The sequence below is a fragment of the Jaculus jaculus genome, chromosome 14 (genome assembly GCF_020740685.1).
Source record: "Jaculus jaculus isolate mJacJac1 chromosome 14, mJacJac1.mat.Y.cur, whole genome shotgun sequence".
Taxonomy (NCBI): Eukaryota; Metazoa; Chordata; class Mammalia; order Rodentia; family Dipodidae; genus Jaculus; species Jaculus jaculus.
This window is the reverse complement of record NC_059115.1, coordinates 38,352,644-38,371,428: the sequence shown is the minus strand read 5'-3', so window position 1 is coordinate 38,371,428 and position 18,785 is coordinate 38,352,644. Positions and strand designations below refer to the sequence as shown.

At 42.4% G+C, this 18,785-nt stretch overlaps 1 protein-coding gene across 16 annotated transcripts in view; it reads left to right on the top strand.

Moving 5' to 3' along the window:
* The window catches only part of Itpr1 (inositol 1,4,5-trisphosphate receptor type 1), a 380,520-nt gene that overhangs the window by 166,436 nt on the left and 195,299 nt on the right, over positions 1–18,785 (top strand). For 11 of the 16 annotated variants that reach the window (XM_045134263.1, XM_045134268.1, XM_045134265.1 and 8 more), the window contains 7 exons: positions 2,611–2,769; positions 4,534–4,632; positions 5,998–6,081; positions 6,829–6,975; positions 11,873–11,968; positions 13,410–13,454; positions 18,493–18,647. In XM_045134263.1, the coding sequence (XP_044990198.1) occupies positions 2,611–2,769; positions 4,534–4,632; positions 5,998–6,081; positions 6,829–6,975; positions 11,873–11,968; positions 13,410–13,454; positions 18,493–18,647 (785 nt within the window). The remainder of the gene's footprint in view (positions 1–2,610; positions 2,770–4,533; positions 4,633–5,997; positions 6,082–6,828; positions 6,976–11,872; positions 11,969–13,409; positions 13,455–18,492; positions 18,648–18,785) is intronic. The other 5 variants (XM_045134269.1, XM_045134267.1, XM_045134260.1 and 2 more) reach the window with 1 other exon arrangement.

The following is an 18,785-nucleotide window of genomic DNA, read 5'->3' as shown; positions in this document are numbered from 1 at the left end:
GTGTCGCTTGTTGATTCTTCCTGCTTAGTAAAAATTAGTTTTCCTGGAACTTTTATTTTTGTTCAAGATCTGTTTGCCAGAGATAATTAAAACATCTCTTCTTTTGGGGCAAGTTCCTAGGCTGTCCTCCAAGTCAATATATAAGCCAGAGATGACCTTGAATTCCTGAACCTTCTGCCTACATCTCTAAAGTGTTAGGATTATAGGCATGCACCACCACACCTGGATACCATCACATTAAAATATATATATGTATGCACACAAACACATACATACACACACATATATATATATATGACATAGGTTATAGTCTTGCTATCACAATTTTTAAAATCAGAAATATTTACCGTTTTGATAAAAGTATTTGCTTATTTTGCCATACTTGATGGATTGTTATTTATTTTGTGTACCTTTAAATTTGTCTTGAGGATACGACACAGTCCAAGTAGTGTTTTCATAGGTCTTGCTCAGAAAGTCCATATGGATCCATACCAGTTTTGTAGAAGATATCCCAGGAATCTTCTGAATTCTGTAGCTTTCATTGCTTTTGACAGGCACAGAGGATAATGATAAAACTTTTGAACACCTGGACCCTTAGGTTATCTGCTTTAGTTTTTTTTTTTGAGGTAGGTTTCACTCTACTCCTGGCTGACCTGGAATTCACTCTATAGCTCAGTCTGGCCTTGAGCTTGTACAATTCTGTACTCCTGGATTATAATTTACTTTTGACTTACCCCATAAACTTTGTTCATTACAAAGGAATTCTTTACTTTTATTGCTATTAGGCATAGAGCAGTGCTAATTAGGAAGATGGCAAAAGCTATTAAAACAAAATTGATGAAAGCAATGCAATGTTTTTTTTTAAACACTTAGTCTTGCCACCTTACCTGGGCTTACCTTGAACTTGCTGGCCTGGAACACTTGGTGATCCTTCTGCCCCAGCCTCCTGAGTTCTGTGCCACCATGGCAAGCTAGTATTTTCTGATTAATTGGGTTACTTGTGTTAGGTCTTTTGTGCTAGTAAAAGTAGCTCCCAAAAGCTGTTGTAAGATTAGGATATCAGTTCCTCTTGTAGTTCCATCCTATTAATCATGGATATAAGGGACCAGCTAGGCTGAGAGATTAATATCAGCTGTATTACTGAGAACAATGCTCTGAGGCTCAAGAGTGCAAGATGCATGTGCTAGTTATCATGGCGAATATGGCTGGAGCTGAGTCTGCAAGAAGTACACTAGGATGGGAACTCGGAATACATTCCAAGCTAAGTGGTATGGCTTACTGTGAGATTTTAGGCTAAACATACATGGTATCTCCTTCCTGGGACATCCCAAGCTTGGATTTTGGACTCAACTCTAGTAGGTGCTGATTTATAAACCCACAGAGTACAGAACTTGCACAGGTACATGAAGGATCGGAGGCCACCTACCAAGGGAAGACATTGTTGTCCCCTCGTTTATTTTGGCTGTAGGTCATCCAGAGCTTGCAAATTTATCAACCCTGGTGAACATGTGGACCTTTCAAGGGTGCTTTCTCAACTCTGGTACCCTGTGAACAGGATATTGGCAGATATCAAAAGAGAAACAGCTGGGTCTTCTCCTTTGCCCAGGACTGTGAAGTTGTTTACTTTCCTTCCTGTTTTCTCATACAGCCTGTTGACCTAGGAAGCCTTGCTTATGTCTTATTGATTAACTCTCAAATTGTTTCCACATCTAGATCATTTGCCTGTTCCTCCCTTCATCTAAATGCCATTTAAGAGAGCCAGGCATGGTGGTGCATACCTTTGATCACAGCACTTGGGAGGCAGAGGTAGGAGGATCACTGTGCTTTCAAGGACAGCCTGAGAGTACATAGTGAATTCCAGGTCAACCTAGACTAGAGTGAGACCCTACCTCGAAAAACCAAACCAAAACAAAAAAAAAATCTAAGAACCAAGAGTAAAGTGCTTGGAAATTGAAGATGGAAGCCTGTGGTCATTATTTAAAGGAGAGTGTTCCTTTTTTTAAAAATTATTTACTTATTTGAGAGTGACAGATACAGAGAGAAAGACAGATAGAGGGAGAGAGAGAACGGGCACGCCAGGGCTTCCAGCCTCTGCAAACGAACTCCAGACACGTGCGCCCCCTTGTGCATCTGGCTAACGTGGGACCTGGGGAACTGAGCCTCAAACCGGGGTCCTTAGGCTTCACAGGCAAGTGCTTAACCGCTAAGCCATCTCTCCAGCCCTGTTATTCCCTTTTTAAATCAAGCTATTTCTTGTACTTAAAACTGCCTTTATCCATTCCCCATTGGTGCCAGGGCACAACCAGACTACAGTTCCTGAGCCTCATGTCAGAGGGTTAGTCAGCTTCTCTCTAATAGCCTCCACATGGTGGTACAATTGGCTTGGACATTTGTCTTATTCAAGGTTGAAGGGGAACAAAATTAACTTGTTTTCTTCTCTTCTGACCCCTACTTCTGCTCCCTTTACCATTCTTCCTTTCCTTGTTTTTCCATGCCTTGGACACCTTGTTTCTCTTACTTCATAAGCAACTTTAGTGGTAGAAAGAACACTTGTGACTGAGAGAAAGGTAGATGATTCACTGGCCCCTTATTCTCTTGGTGGGTTTTTAGCTCCTGCATTTGAAGAGCAATAAATACCTGACTGTGAATAAGAGGCTCCCTGCTCTACTAGAGAAGAATGCCATGAGAGTGACTTTGGATGAGGCTGGAAACGAAGGGTCCTGGTTTTACATTCAGCCATTCTACAAGCTACGGTCCATCGGAGACAGTGTAAGTGCCAACTCTCTGCCTGTAAGTTCTCTGTACCATGCCTCCAGCCGTCACTGTGTGTTGGGCTCAATTAGGAAACATTTAGAATCAGAGCCACAGGCATATCCTCTATGAAGAGAAGGGAATCACTATGGAAACTAGTGTTTGGGAAACAAGGAAATGAAGAGAGAAGTGTGACCTAAATCCAGTCACTATGTTTTTCCTGCTGGACCTCTGAAAAAATCCTATTACCTCAGTAATTTTACCAGGAAAAGAACCATTCCCACATTCATGTCCTAGAGGACGGTCCTTATCCTCCCTGTTAGATTAGTGCAGCAGAAATGTCTGACTGCTTTGGAAATAAAGTCAGCAAGGGATGGAAGATGGAAAAGGAGAGCCACAGCAGGGGAGGGGAGTGGATTTTAGGATTAGCCTCACTTGTTCCTGTGTCAATAAGCAGGCAGCTCCTCTCGTTAGGGCGACTGCAGTTGGTCCCTGTCCCAGGGGTCTGTAGAATGCAAAACCACAGGAATCCTTTTCAAGGCCACTTACCACAGTTCTCATATTTGTTAGCTAAATTAGTCAGCCATTACGTGGGCACCTACTTAACAATGAATATGTTTAAATGCTATTAGCTATGTTTTCAACCTTGTCAGGGTTCTAAAATAGCTTTTTTTTTTTGTTTTTGCTTTTTACTAAAAAGAAATTGATGCATTAAACTACATGAATGTTCCGAAAATAGTCAACTAGCCTTAACTCTAAAAGCAGGTTTGACAGTTTTTAATAATGCCATTTAATTTCTAAGCTTTAGGCAGTTTAGATATTTTTTGTGTATCTGTGTGCACATTGTGGAATATATAGTAAGTCATTCTGTCATCGCTGGGCATATGGTGAATATCCATCCATCCACATGTGATAGATTTGTTGAATGCACTTAGGTTCATTTAAAGTTAGAGAAGATTAAGTTGTATGTGCTCTCCAAATGTACCATGCTGAAAATAGGTGGGGTTTGCATGCTAGGAAGCCATCTCCTGTGTTTCCTTTTCTCCCACCTCTGTAATAAGAAGCAAATATTACTTATTCTGAATTTTATTTTCCGCAAACCTTTATATTTATATCCCTTTTGTATCAGTTTAGCTGTGACTTAGTTGAAATATTTCAATAGTTATCTTTTTCGAATAGTGTTTTTCGTGCTATAAGGACTGACCTATTCATACAAAGACCATGGAATCAATTTAGTGATCATGACTGCCCCTTTAGAAAGGTTATAACAGAAAGTTATAAAGCTGTGTTACACATATTGGTTTTTATGAGGGGGTGGGTACCATTTGCTTAAGATACAGAACATTACATTGAAGTGCTGATTGCTGAGTATATAAATGAGTCATAGTAGAAAATGTATTTCTTTTGCTATAATCACAAAAGTATCATTGTTATAGACACATAAAACTATGGGCTTTGTTCTTTGAACCATAAAGATAGCTCAGGTAACGTACTACTTTTTCTAAATCCAAATTGAGCATGTTTACATAAGCATCTCAAATAAATGTAACAAAAACATTTTTTTTCTTACTGTTTTGGACTGACCTGGGAAGTATCTTTGCATAATCAGTGACAAGTGCACACCAAAATTCAGTCACAACTTTGTAAACACAAACCCGGCTTGTACAGATCAGTCTATTGTTGGCCTTTTACTGCTGGGAATAAATAACTACTGAAGTACATAGCAGTTCATGTCCATCCTCACGTATTCCTAAAGGGCTCTGTTACTTCTTCCCTTTCCAGGTGGTCATAGGTGATAAAGTGGTTCTGAACCCTGTCAATGCTGGCCAGCCCCTACATGCCAGCAGCCATCAGCTGGTGGATAATCCAGGCTGCAACGAGGTAAGAACAATAAAGAAAGTTCCAGCTTTGGCATGTGAGTAGGCTTGTAACACCGGAGCAGGTCCTTGGGGCCTTGAGCCTGAATGCATGACAAGTGACCTCGGTAGTGATTTAGGTAACGTGCCTGCTCTGTAGAGAACCTGGGACACTGAGCTGAGCTGCCACAAGAGGCTATGCAAGTCTTTGCATGAACATTGCTGGGGATTATAGTCATTAGTTGCAGTGCTGAGTTTACCAAGATTTTTGTCACCTGGGACCATTTTCTAATTAATTAAGCCTAAAAACGCCTCTTTTACTATTTTTTTTTAATATGGGGCACCCTTTTCTCATTTGTATTCCTAAATAGGGTGCCCTTTTTTCATTTCTAAAAAGGGAATATGAGCATCCTGAAGAGGGTCTCTTGCTTTTAACAATGCATCTGAATGCTTGGCTTCTACCTAGGCAGTTACAGAATTTAGACAGCCATATGCTCAGGATAGAATTTGTCACATGACTAAGGATTTAACTCTCACTGTGTCATTTCCTAGCTGTGGGACTGTATATGCATTTCCTGTTCTTTCTTAGCATCACTTTCAGTCTGAAATGGGATGGGCCATAGTTGTACATGTTTCTTATTGTGCTACTGAGGATTATATGCGATTGTGTTAATGTGTACAGTGACCCGTAATGGTTTCTGCTGTTAGTGGTGACCATTAACGTTTTCAAATGAGTACACTAGACTACTTACTTTTGTAGCCCATGCTATTTTATAAGTACTTGTTTTCATTTGTCCTTTATAATTTGGCTACACAAAAAGAAACTTGGAGGGAACGTGAGATAACATTCCAAAAGGGTGGGAAGCATTGGGTTGAACTGCCAGGTCGTATTTGGAGCATGCACGGTGATGGCTGCAATGAAACTTTTGAGAACCCCAACACTTGTAACTGGCCATTTGGCTTTGCAGGTGTGCGTTATCAGTGGTGATATTAGTTACTCTCCTCATTGCTGTGACAAAACACCTGACAGAAACAACTTAAAGGAGGAAAGATGCACTGTGGCTCACTGAGGATACAATCCATCCCAGTAGGGTGGACATGGCAGTGGGGAATGAGCATTGGGTGGCTCACATCCCCAAAGAACAGGAAGCAGAAACTTCCTCCCAGCAACTTCCTTCCTCCAGCTAGGTTCCACCTTTTAAAGGGTCCCCACCGTCCCAATACACCACCAACAACTGGAAATGAAGCATTCAAACACATGAGCCCACAGGAAGCATTTCACATTTTAGGCTGAACCACCCTTGGTTCTTGGGCTACAGTTAGGAATTTGGGGACAGGATGACTTGGTTGTTGCAAGAGGGTTGTGAAGAAGTAATGCCTTGTTTTCTAGGTCAACTCTGTCAATTGCAACACAAGCTGGAAAATTGTCCTTTTCATGAAATGGAGTGACAACAAAGATGACATTTTAAAGGGGGTAAGTTTGATGTTTTTCAGTGCTTGTGGCATAGCAGTTTAGTTTTCTTTTTATCATATTTTTATTATTTATTTGAGAGGGAGAAAGAAAGAGGAAGATGGAGAATGGGTGTATCAGGGCCTCTAACTGCTGCACAAAAACTTCAGATGTATACACCACCTTATGTATCTGGCTTATGTGGGTTTTGGGGAATCTGACCTGGGTCCTTAGGCTTTGTAGGCAAATGCCTTACCCACGAACCAATCTCGACAGCTCTAGTTTTCTTTCCTTTCTTCTTTCTTCCTTCCTTTCTTTTTTTCCTTTCTTTCTTTTTAGGGAAATAATGGATAAAAGTTTAATTATGGCATTAATTAATCAGTTAGAGGCCAGGCATTGGCATGCTGGTCTCAAACTACTACATTCAAGTAATCCTCCTGCCTCAGCCTCCCAACAGCCAGAATTACAGGCATGGACTACTGTGCTGGACTACATTATTTTAAATAGAGAAAAATAATATATCAATAGAAAAGGGTTAAATATTTTAAGTCCATGTTGAGAATTATATGACGCTAATATTTTACAAAGGTTAATGCTATGGGAAATGCTAATGACATACAGATATGTTTGATGCAAAATGAAAACAAAGTTCATGCATTTGGTCTTAGGTAAAAGAAGTACATGTATTTGATAGAAATAAAACCAGACGAAAATATAACACAGAAATAAACACCTAGTTTTCTTTTTAAACACATTTTCCTTTGGAATTAGGGTGACGTGGTGAGGCTGTTTCATGCTGAGCAGGAGAAGTTTCTCACGTGTGATGAGCACAGGAAGAAGCAGCACGTCTTTCTGAGGACGACTGGCCGACAGTCAGCCACATCTGCCACTAGCTCCAAAGCCCTTTGGGAGGTGGAGGTAAGGGGTGGGCATGGAGAAGGGACTGTGTGTGTGTGTGTGTGTGTGAGGGGGGTGGTCATAGGACTTAAACCTCTCGGTCAATGTGTAATCGTGTGTGTGTGTGTGTGTGTGTGAGAGGGGGGTGGTCATAGGACTTAAACCTCTCTGTCAATGTGTAATCATACCCAGGTGCCTACACACCTTGCTTCAACCTCCAGAAACAAGGTGGGATGACTTATGGAAATATGTGCAGCATAACAGAAAGATGTTATTCATTCTTTTTAAAAATATTTGTATTACTTGGTTTTGTACTCAGTGAAAACAGTCAAGTTGGTACCCTTGTTAGGCTCTTCCATGTCCTACCCCCTCCCCCTGGCCCCTCCTTGTTGAGTATATGGGTCATGCATTGTGGAGTTAGCCTGCAGTTATGGTCGTAGAAGAAATGTCTCTACGTATCATATGGAGAGTTATTTTAAGTATGAACATACTGTAATTAGCATGCCACTTACAAAAAATAGATGGTTCTGTCCCTATGTGTAGTTCATTGAGCAGAGGGACTAGCCTTGCAGGACCAAGAAAAAATTATTTGAGTGCTTGAGGGTACAGGTAATAAGACCATGATGTGAGGGGCTGTCTTCATGCAACCTCCCTCTCTGAATAGGAATATTGTAGCAGTGTGTTTCTCTGCTTCTCCCCCCCCACCCTCAATTATGTCATATTTTTATTGAACTCCAACCTGTATACAGAATGTACTGCCCAATTCACAAATATGCAATTCTGTGTACTTTTATACATACATTAGGCCAAGTACCCAGCCCCCAGATCAAGAAATAGAAAAACAGTAGCACTCAAAATGTCCATCCCCCAGACTGGTTTCTGGGCACTTTGCTCCTTTCCTGCTGGAGAGGTAACTATTGATTTATTTGCCCCTTTTCTCTATAGATTAGTATTGCTTTTTCTTAAAGTCCATGTGAGAAAAATTAGACTAAGTCATCTTCATATAGCCTAGTTTCCTCACTTAGCATAATTACTTAGAAAAAAAATCTTGGTTTTGAAGTTTGTCATTAATCACTGATGTCCTTTTTTGTTCCCACCTCAGAGGCCTATTTGCATACTAAACCGTCCCAGAGTAGGAGAGGGGGCCAGAGAGGCTGGGTCTTATCTTCCCCTGATAACTTAAAGTAAAAGCAAACTTAAAAAACAGCAACAAAACAAAACTGAAAAATCAAGAAAATAGGAAAAAACAAGCTGTTATTTCTCTAACTTAATATGTCACTTCTATTTCACCATCTTTCAATGGGCCAGGATATTTTTGCATGGCTTACATTGTTTTATAAACAAATTTTTACTTTGCTTTAACATGCTATCATAAACGGAAGCAAATGTGTAGCTGTGAGAACCTACAGAAGTCAGTGTGGCTGACTTCAGAGCCTTAAAAGCCAGCACAATGTCTTGTTCATTCAAAATTGATTGAAATGAATAAAAGATGATGACTTTCTGTGGAATTTTAACTTGAAAGTCCACTTCAGAGCATTTTTTTCCCTCTAAAAAGAAACAGCTGTCTATTTCTTATTACATTAACAGTTGTTTCCTGCCAGTTTTTCCTGTGAATGTCTTAGGAAAACATTTAAAGTCTTTAAAAAATTATTTTTCTGAGTTGATGAGATGGCTTAGTGCTGAAGGTGCTTGCTTGTCAATCTAAGACTCTCCATGACTCATGGAAGCCAGATGCATAGGTGTTGCATACCTCTGGAGTTCGTTTGCAATGGCTAGAGGTCCTGGCTTGCCCATTTTCGTTCCCTCTCTCTGCCTCTCCCTCTCATACAAATAAATAAATAAAAATAATTTTTTTTTAAGAACAAAAAAAAATTATACCTGCCTTACTGGAAACCTAAGTGTCCCTTCAAAACACACACACAAAAGAGTAACACCATGTATTTTATGTTTTGTGTGTGTGTGTGTGTGTGTGTGTGTGTGTGAGATATAGGATTTTCATTATATGCCATGAACCTATTACCAACAGAGACTATATGTAACACTATATTGTTAACTTCTTTTGTGATTTCTTTTTTCTTGGTGCTGAGGGCTGAACCCAAGGCCTTGTGCTTGATAGGCAAATACTCATCCACTGAGCTAAGTCCCCAACCCCGGCATTCAAGCTATAACAGATCATGTTGTTGTGCTTCATCCATATTCCACCTGATCAGTACTCCTTTGTCTTTAGTGGCCAAGTAAAACTCCACTATATGGGTCCACCATTTTCTCTTTTATCAATTAACATCCCATTATCATTTGATGGTATTTGTGTAATTTTCACTTTTTGGCTCCTAGGAAGAAGCCTGCTATAAACATTTGTGTACATATTTTTGTATGCAATTATTTCCAGGCTTTTTGGCAATTACAGGCAATATGTTTATGTGGAGCCTCGTGTGGAGTGGACAGGTTACCTCCTGGAGGGCCTGCACTCTGTTAAATTGCCACCAGCAGTATGCTGCTGTTCTGATTTCTCAGAGTAGCTTTCACTTCTTGAAGTTATTTTTTGTTGGGTATAGAATTCTAGATAGGTGGTATTGCTTTCCGAGTTTTGTATAGTGTCCATGAATCTGTGCATGTGTGTGTATCTTGATGGAGTTTTGCAAATTTCTTGAATCTGTGGGCATATATCGACAATGACTTGGGGTCATATTTCCTCACATACTTTTTCTACTTCCTCCATCCCATACAGACATAAGCTTATAGCTGATGTTATCTGACTGAGTTAGTGAGTTGCCTTCTCCTGATTGCTGGCCAGCCCAGTACTTCATCAATCTCTGCTGAGCACTGTAATACTACTTTATTGGGTGCTTCGGATTCTGATGTTTTAAGAAGTAACAAGAGTTATGTTTTGTCAGATGCTCAAATGACTGTTAATCTGTTTGGTCCTTCAGAGGTCCATTTTCATGTCTTACTAGGAGCCTCTGTTGTGAGGCTGGATTTGTCTAAAGCCCAGCTTGGGCCACAGGAACTCTCTGCTTTACCTCGTCAGATGCAGAGCCTCTCCCCAGCCCCCAGACTCCAGGCGTGCTAAGCTTTTAGGAGCATATGCCATTCATCTGCACATATGTGTGCTAAGGAACTTGCTGGAGAGGGGAGCACAGGATTTTATGTATATGTTAGGCAAGTGCTTTCTCACTAAGCTGTATCCCCAAGCCCCACTTGTTCTTTGATGGGCCAGATGGGGGTCCTGCTGCTTGTATACACAATTTGATATTCAGGAGCTCACAGGAGGCTCTTGTGCAGTTTCTCACTGGACTCACTCTTGCAAAACTGCTATCATGAGAATATCCAGATAGAAAACAAGAGAAACCCTGATCTTTTACTTTTATATTCTTTTTTTTTTTTTTCTTTTATGAGGGAGGGTTTCACTCTAGCCCAGGCTGACCTGGAACTTACTATGTAGTCTGAGGCTGGCCTTGAACTCACAGCATTCCTCATACCTCTACCTCTGCCTCCCAAGTGCTGGGATTAAAGGCATGTGCCACCATGCCTGATTTAAAGGGGGAAAAAAAAAGTTTGTTTTTTTGTTTTTTTGTTTTTTTGGTTTTTTTTTCCAGGCAGAGAGAATGGGCCCTCCAGGACCTCCTGCTGCTGGAAATGAACTCCAGATGCCTGTACCACTTTGTGCACCTAGCTTTATGTGTGTGCTGGAGAATCGAACCCTAGTTGTTAGTTAGGCTTTGCAAGAAAGGGCCTTAACTGCTGAGTCATCCTTTGAGCCCCCAAAGAGATTGTTTTTTTGTTTCTTTTTGAGTTAAGGTCTCCCTCTAACCTGGGCTGACCTGGCACTCTGTGTTCCAAGGCTGGCCTCGAACTCAGTGATCCTCCTATCTCTGCCTCCAAAGTGCTGGGATTAAAGGCATGCTCTATCACATCTGGCTGAAACCTGAAATAAGCCTTGCTCTTATTCTGAGAGGCCACACAGAGGTGCACTCCCTGTTAACCACCAAACACACTTGTTTCATACACTTTAGCCCCTTTTCTGTGGCAATTCATTTATTTGGTGTAGCTACTTTTTCCCAGTACCAATGCTGTATCATAGCTAGCAGGTAAAATTTCATGATAAATTGACCTAGATTTTCCAAGTTTTATGTTTCATAGTCAGGCCTGCCTGTGTGTTCTAACACACAAGTAAATGTGTACATTGCTTTAAAATATCTCCATGAAGTTCCTTTTTTTCAGTCTGGCATTCTACAGGTGAATTTCAGAATTTCCTTTAGCATTAAGGTAGATTTTAAATATCATTGAAGTTCTGTCTCATAATTGTTAACTAGGAGGCTGTTCCTTCTATGTATAAATTTAATTTAATTTATTTGAGACAGCAGACGGGGCGGGGGTTGAGAGGGAAAGAGAGAGAATGGGGGAACCAGGGCCTTTAGCCACTGCAAACGATCTCCAGATGTGTGTGCCACCTTGTGCATCTGGTTTATGTGGGTCCTGGGAAATCGAACCTTGAACCAGGGTACTTAGACCTCATAAGCAAGCGCTTAACCACTAAGCCATCTCTCCAGCCCGAGAAATAGTTTTTGTTTTTGTTTTTCAAGATAGGGTCTCACTCTAGTCCAGGCTGACCTGGAATTCACTATGTAGTCTCAGGTAGCCTTGAATTTACAGTGATCCTCCTACCTCTGCCTCCCGAGTACTGGGATTAAAGGTGTATACCACCACGCCCAGCCTGAGAAACAGTTTTAGTACTAACATTTCTCTAAGTTGGGGTGTTACATGTGATGCTTAGCAGGGTTTATTGAATGGTACTGATTTTTCCCCACTCTGGGTTGAAAATGTCCCTTGTGAGCTATGACTGGTGATGACCCAGGCCCAGTGTTGTCCTGGTATGTGCTGACAGCTCTGCTCCTGTTCACCATCCTTCCTCTTGCAGGTAGTCCAGCATGACCCATGTCGGGGTGGAGCCGGCTACTGGAACAGCCTCTTCCGGTTCAAGCACCTGGCTACTGGGCATTACTTGGCAGCAGAGGTAAGAGCCAGCACATGGCTGCTCTTTGAAGGTGGCACGCCCGGTGGTCTTTTCTTGCTCACCTGCAGCTGTGCAGCACCTGGAAGCTTAGGCATGTCCGTCACCATGTTTCCTTCTGCCCTTCTGTGCTGTTTGGCTCATTTCTTTAGAAAAGAAGACACAAAAATGATTAACACATTATAAGAATGGCAGGGGTCTGATTAGGATATGGGAAGAAAGGAAGTTAGAAATCATGTTAATGCAGGTTTTGTGATGATCTCTCTGGCTTCATCTTGCATACAGCCCTTCTCTTGTCTTACCTCCCAACCTCACTCCTCACATGAGTGCCTGACACTTGGCTGTGGTGAGGCATGGTGTGTAAAGTCAGAAGCATTGAAGTTCACCGGGAACTAGTTAATGTTATGGAAGAACCTAATTGCTCAGGGCCTTACTGGAAGAGATAGTTTTTTATTTAGTAGAATATCAAGAATCTAATTAATATTTTGAGCCAGCATCTCATTATGTAGCCAAGGCTTGCCTTGAATTCTCTGTCCTCCTGCCTCAGCCTCCCACAGCCATCCCATAGGGATCATAGGCACAAGCCATTATGTTTGACTTATGAAAGGCTTCTGAGGAAAGAGAAGACTCAGTGGGAAAGGACAGGAGGATTTACCTTTGTGTTTTGTATTAAGTTTATGGAGCCATACTACTCCGTGATGGATGTTGAGTTTTCTCTGATCTACTGGAAGATGTACAACGTGTATTTATATCATACCCTAGCCATACATCAAAATTCTCCACCTGTTGTCTGGTGCCACTGGTAAGACTGCTCAGCGATTTCCAAGGGAATATGTGGATGTCAGTCCTGCTCCTGCAACTGACTCTAGGATGTGGAATCTAAATGTATAACCTGCCTGAGATGTCTGACGCTTATAATAATTGATGATTTTTGAAATATTTTAAGAACTGAACATGAGGAAGTTGAAGTTGACATTTAAAATGGAGCCTTTGGGACTAATGGACCAAACTAATCAGGTGTGAGAAACACCAATTTGTGTGGTTTGCTAAAGATTAAGGGCAGTCGTCTCATCTGTTCAGGCAAATGCAGTTCTGGCCAGAGGCCTGCTGTTTCCTTCTTAAAAAGTGAGCAGGATTATCAGTGACTGTGTATTGACATCTTTTATTTGTCTCAGGCCTTCTACTGTTACTTTGCTAGTGAATTCATTGTGTTTCCCTGTCTACCCTTGAGAGCCGTCTGTTGGTAACTGGTGGGTTGTTCTCTGTGTGGTGTACCTGTGTGACTTGTGTTATTTTTGTGGCATGCTAGTTCTGTGAATAGAGGGAAGGGTCAAGTTCTGAGCTGTTCCAGGATGGCTGCAGGTGTTGAAGTCTCCTGCAGGTGGGTCCCAGTCCTTGAGAAAGCAATGGATGTTTTAATTTCCTAATGATTCTTTTTCATCAGGTAGACCCTGACTTTGAGGAAGAGTGCCTGGAGTTTCAGCCCTCAGTAAGTATGGGCAAGAGCCTTCCTGTCTTTGTCTGGTTAGGGTGAGGCCGAGTGATCTGAGGTCTCATTTAAGAAACTGTCACCATGGTCTTTGAGTGCTGGGGAAGGGGAAATCTTAGGCTGCCTTCAACAAGGTCTTATTCTATGTCTATCTTTAAGGAAGTCATATCCTTCTGTGGCCAGGCTGGCCCAGTGTCTTGATATTCTTCCTGTGTGCTTAGTCTCCACCTCTGAGCTGTAGAAGTCTACCTCTAGGAATACTTTTGGGTTGGAGAATGTGGTGACCCCTGTGGAAGTTGGCCTCATACAAACAACTGTCTTATTGCTGCTGACCTTGACCTGTGAGTCATTCAGTTTTTCAAGGAATAGTGGGTAGTGACCTTCACACTGCGGAGGTAACATATGAGTCGTGATAACATCTGGCCTCGGAGGTAACATATGAGTCGTGATAACATCTGGCCTCGGAAGGGACAATCTGGCCTTGCTTTCTACAGAGTTCGGAACAGGCTCTAGGGTCTTATATGATTTATAATGTGATTTGGGATTTTAATGCAAAATTGATTTTTCTATAGATACAACATTACCAGCTCTTGGTGATATATAGGTGTTTGGGGTACAAGCATTCCCAGTTACGGATTGGAGAAGGCAGTGGTTGTATTTTGTGGACATGGGGGCATCTGTCAAATGGTTCTCTTATGGAGTGCTAGATTCTGATACAGCTTCCCCCCCCCCCCCAGGATGTATTTTATTTTATTTTTAATTTAATTTATTAGTTTTCTTTTCAGCAAATACAGGCAGTTTGGTACCATTGTTTAGGCTCATCCATGATCTACCCCCTCCCATTGGACCCTCCTTGTTGATGTAAATGGGTCATGCATTGTGGAGTTAGCCCACAGTTATTGGTACGATAAATGTGTCTGCATATCATGACCCAACATGTGGCTCTGACATTCTTTCCGCCCCCTCTTAAGCAAAATTTCCCTGAGCCATGTTGGGTTCATTTTTGGTCTGCTTCAGTGCTGAGGTGTTGGGGTCCTCTGAGGCTCTGGCTCTCTGATTTGGTAGGAGTTGATTTTTCTCTGTGTTGGTCTCCTTCCCCTTTGTGCTGGTATCCGGTTCATCAGGAAAACATCACCCTTGCTTGTTTCGCTAATTGTTCTTAGTTTCAGTCGGGCCCCTTTTGAGGTATGTTGGGGCAGCTCTCTCCTTAGGATCTGCATCTATCTGAAAAAGAGAAGCAGATTCTCCAACGGAGAGTAAGTTAACACCCAGAAAATTGAGATAACACTTACTCTTTTGATAGAGAGTTTGATAGGTGTAGGCCCTCTTATAGTCCATAATTGATGGTAGCTTGATATTGGAGAGTGGGCTTATGTTTGGGTATGGTTCTGACTTGTTTCCCAGTTTCAGCTATGGGTCTCATACCACTGAGGGGATCAGTTAGCCAAATCAAGAGTTGGTTTCCCACCATGGCTGTGTGCCACTATTGCACTTGTGTGGGCATCACATCAGGTTATTTGTTGCTAATTAGATTAGACCATGAGTTGCTTGGACAGATAGTAGTCATTTTCCCCAGTCTCCCATGTAGCACCTTCTGGCACTAGACACGCTGACTGTCTGGGGACTGACTCTCTCCTGGCTTCCAGTCATGCCATTCCATTTTACGTGTCAGCTGCATATGGAGACTTCAGCAATAGGGTCTTACCACTGGCCTTTGGTGGGTCATCAAGTACTCTGACAGAAGTCTGTCAAGCGCAACAAAACTCCAGACAGTTGTGACATATGTGTCCATGTGCTGTGATAGGTGATCTTGACATGTGTGTCCACATGCTATGGTAGATGGTCTTGAGGGTGACTGTTTTATAGAAAACATTAGAGAGACTTTAAAATAGCACATCAATGAAGGGAGCTGGTTGGAAATAATTCAAAATAAAATTGTCTTTGGGAAGTGCTGTGAATGACTCCTGCTCTGGCAGGTGACTTTCTTGTTGGCTTTGGAATATAATGTGGGTCCTGCATTGACAGGTGACTTAGTAGCTGAATTTGAGTGGGATGCTGCCTTTGAAAGACACTCAGAGGCATAATAGCTGAGGACTTCCATCTGTGGCCTCGCTGAGATTGTCCACGCTCCTCAAAGTTCCTTGTGGAGCCCCTGAAACTCCCCTTCCACGTCTCCATCTGTGGACACCTATACTTCCATGGGTCATTTGGAAAGCTCATCTTCCACAGTGAATCTGATTTGGAACATGTAGACCTATCTAGCTTTCTGATAGTGCCCGTGGGTTGTTGTTGGAACCTGTGGTTCGGCTTTATCTTTCAACTAGGATTTCCGGTCGCTTTCAGGCCACCATGTGAGATTTCAGAAGGAGTCTGATCTCTGGTAGTAGATAGGCCATGGCTCCTTTCAGGGGGAGCTGATGTGCAAGTGAACCTTGTGTGTTGTGAGGGATGGAGCTGCTCCTCTGGGTTCTTCGAAGAACTGGCATCTATAGTGCAGGATGAAATACTGTGATCAAAGTCAGGAAGGAGGGGAGAGAGAAAGACCTGGGTTTAAATGCCACTAAGAAGTGATGTAACATTGAGCAAGTGACTTTCCCGCCCTGAGCCTCATGCCCCTTCTCTGTACAGGCGGCATTTTTATGTTGCACAGTCTGGTTAGGGGTTTGTAGTGCCTTAGCATTCAGCAGGTCATCTGGACTTCCTAGAAGTAAGAATGTTTGTGATTTTGTCTGCTAGAGGAGAGTGGTCCTGACTTATGTAAGATGCATCTCAGACTCTCTGGGTTTGGCTGGTCTTTCTGAATGTCAAGTTTCTCCATGCCAGAGAGGTAAGATGTGCCATCAGGCTGTGGTACAGACCGAGACTGTGCTAATCTGCCTGTCCCCAGGATGCTGAGGCTGCGGACCACTTTCAGAGGAGGAGTGTGAAGAGGGATTTCACCCACACCCACAAAGCCAGCAGCCTAGCACTGGGCTAACATTCAGCTTGGATGTATGCCTGGAAAATCTCAAGTTGTAGAAGCCCAGGCAAGGAAGTATCCGTTCTGCCCTACTCTCTGGTTTTCTGGGTACTGGCATCCAGCACTGTCGTTGCCTCACACCTCACTCACCTTTGCTGTGTTTACCCTGAGTTCTGTGACACTCCCAGGTCACTTGCCTGGTCCCAGAGAAGGGAGTAAAAGGCCAACTTGAGGCATGCCCTCCTCTGCTGGTCTTTTGCACATGCGTCTTTCTTCCCACTAGATGGCAGATGTTGAGTGCACACTGACACTGTGAGGACAAGGCTTCTCAATCTGCCAGGGCAGTTTTTCTGGGGAACTACTGAAGGTCTCTGAACTGTCACTGCCAGCCTGGAGCCTAAACCCTATGTCACAACTGGGTTTGACTTTATGTTGAGATGGTGTGTGGATCTCTTCGCATGTTCCAGGAGCTAGGAGAGAATGGATGCTCCAACCGGAAGTCTGTGATTTGTCTCTCCACTGCTACTTTAGCATAGAGAGACGGGAGGGGCTCTCGTTTGTTAGGTAGATGCAGTTTACTAGAGGAGAAATTATAAGGGAGGGGAGATATGGTTTGGAATCCTAAAAGAACTTTAAATTTTATTCTTTCTTTCTTTTTTTCTTTTTCTTTTTTTTTTTTTAAATTCAAGGTAGGGTCTCACTCTAGCCCAGGCTGACCTGGAATTCACTATGGAGTCTCTCAGGGAGGCCTTGAACTCACGGTAATCCTCCTACCTCTGCCTCCCGAGTTCTGGGATTAAAGGCGTGAGCCACCACGCCCGTCTAAGTTTTTATTCTTTCTTGTGTACTTTTTTTTTTCTTTTTTTAAGATAAGGTCTTGCTATGTTATAACTGGACTCAGGCACTCCTTTCTCCCTCCCCCAGCCTGTCTAGTAATGCAGTAGCTAGGACTACATATATCTACTACTGAGCAGAGATAAAACGAATTTTTTTTTTTGCAACATAAGTTGGATTTTTCTAATGAACTGATAATGAAGTCTGTAGACTGTTGTAGATCTCGGCCTGTGGGGTTCTTTTCTCATGCTTACTCCTTTGCCTTTGACCTGATTTCCTGCTCTTGATTCTAGTGTCTTCCTGGTTTCATCTGCTTCCTCACCACCAGGGTAGAAGGTGGCGCTTCAGCCAGAGGGAAGCAAGCTAGGGATGAGGAGATTGTTTTTCTTAGCAGGTGCACGAGAGGATATGGTCGTCTTGCAGGAATGTTAGAACTTAGAAAGTGTCATATGTATGGTCCCCTTGCTGAGAGGGCATTAGAGACTATCAGAACAGGTGCCCAGGCAAGCTCACTTGTTAAAATCTTAGGCACCTGAACTTTCAAACTGGAATGTATCCTTATAGTTTCTTTGAAATTCGCTCGTCATTGTTTATTAGCCTTCACGCTGAGAGATTTTCTTCTGTCACAACCAAATCTCAGTGTAGCAAGAGTGGCCCTTTTTCTCTGCATGGTCATCAGTAACCTTTCTAATTAGTGGCAGACATGTTTTTCAGGGCTAAACTGACCTGTCAAAAAAATGTATGTATGTATGTATGTATGTATGTATGTATGTATGTATGTATGTATATCTCAACTACACTGGAATTGCTATGAATGCATGTATGCTGGTTTATTTTCTTCTCTTGGGAAGTAACTGTGGCATTCTTTTGGCAGATAACTCTTGCTGTAGAAGAACACCTGTGTATGAATAGGCTCACAGGACATGTTTCCTCAAGTGTAAACCGCTTTACCCAAGTGCTATGCGTGGATGGAGCTGTATGAAGTGAAGTCTCACCACCTATAGCTCCCATTCCATGATTGTCTGGTTGTCTCTTGACTAAACAAAAAGAATTTAACATGTTGTGCTAACATAATGAGGTGGAAAGTAGACGTCTCCTGTTAGGGCTGCTCTGAAACTGTGGTCCTTCTCTTGCCAGCTGCTGACACTCCCTGTGATTCTCCTCGGTCTCTGTGGGTAGTGGAGTGACTGTGGTGAGCCGAGGCTTTTCCTATGCCATTCCTCACTTGTTAACTTTCACCCTCAGGTGGACCCCGATCAAGACGCATCTCGGAGTAGATTAAGAAATCCTCAAGAAAAGATGGTGTACTCTCTCGTCTCTGTGCCTGAAGGCAATGACATCTCCTCCATTTTTGAGCTGGACCCCACCACTCTCCGTGGAGGTGACAGCCTTGTCCCAAGGTATAATTTTAAGATTGCTTATCCCAAGAACATCAGAGCTGGTCTGAGTGGCCTTGGCTGTGTTTTTTAGAATGAAGAGCTTTACTTCCTTTTCAATACTTATAAGGGAAATGGTGAGGCATTTTTTTTAAAATATTT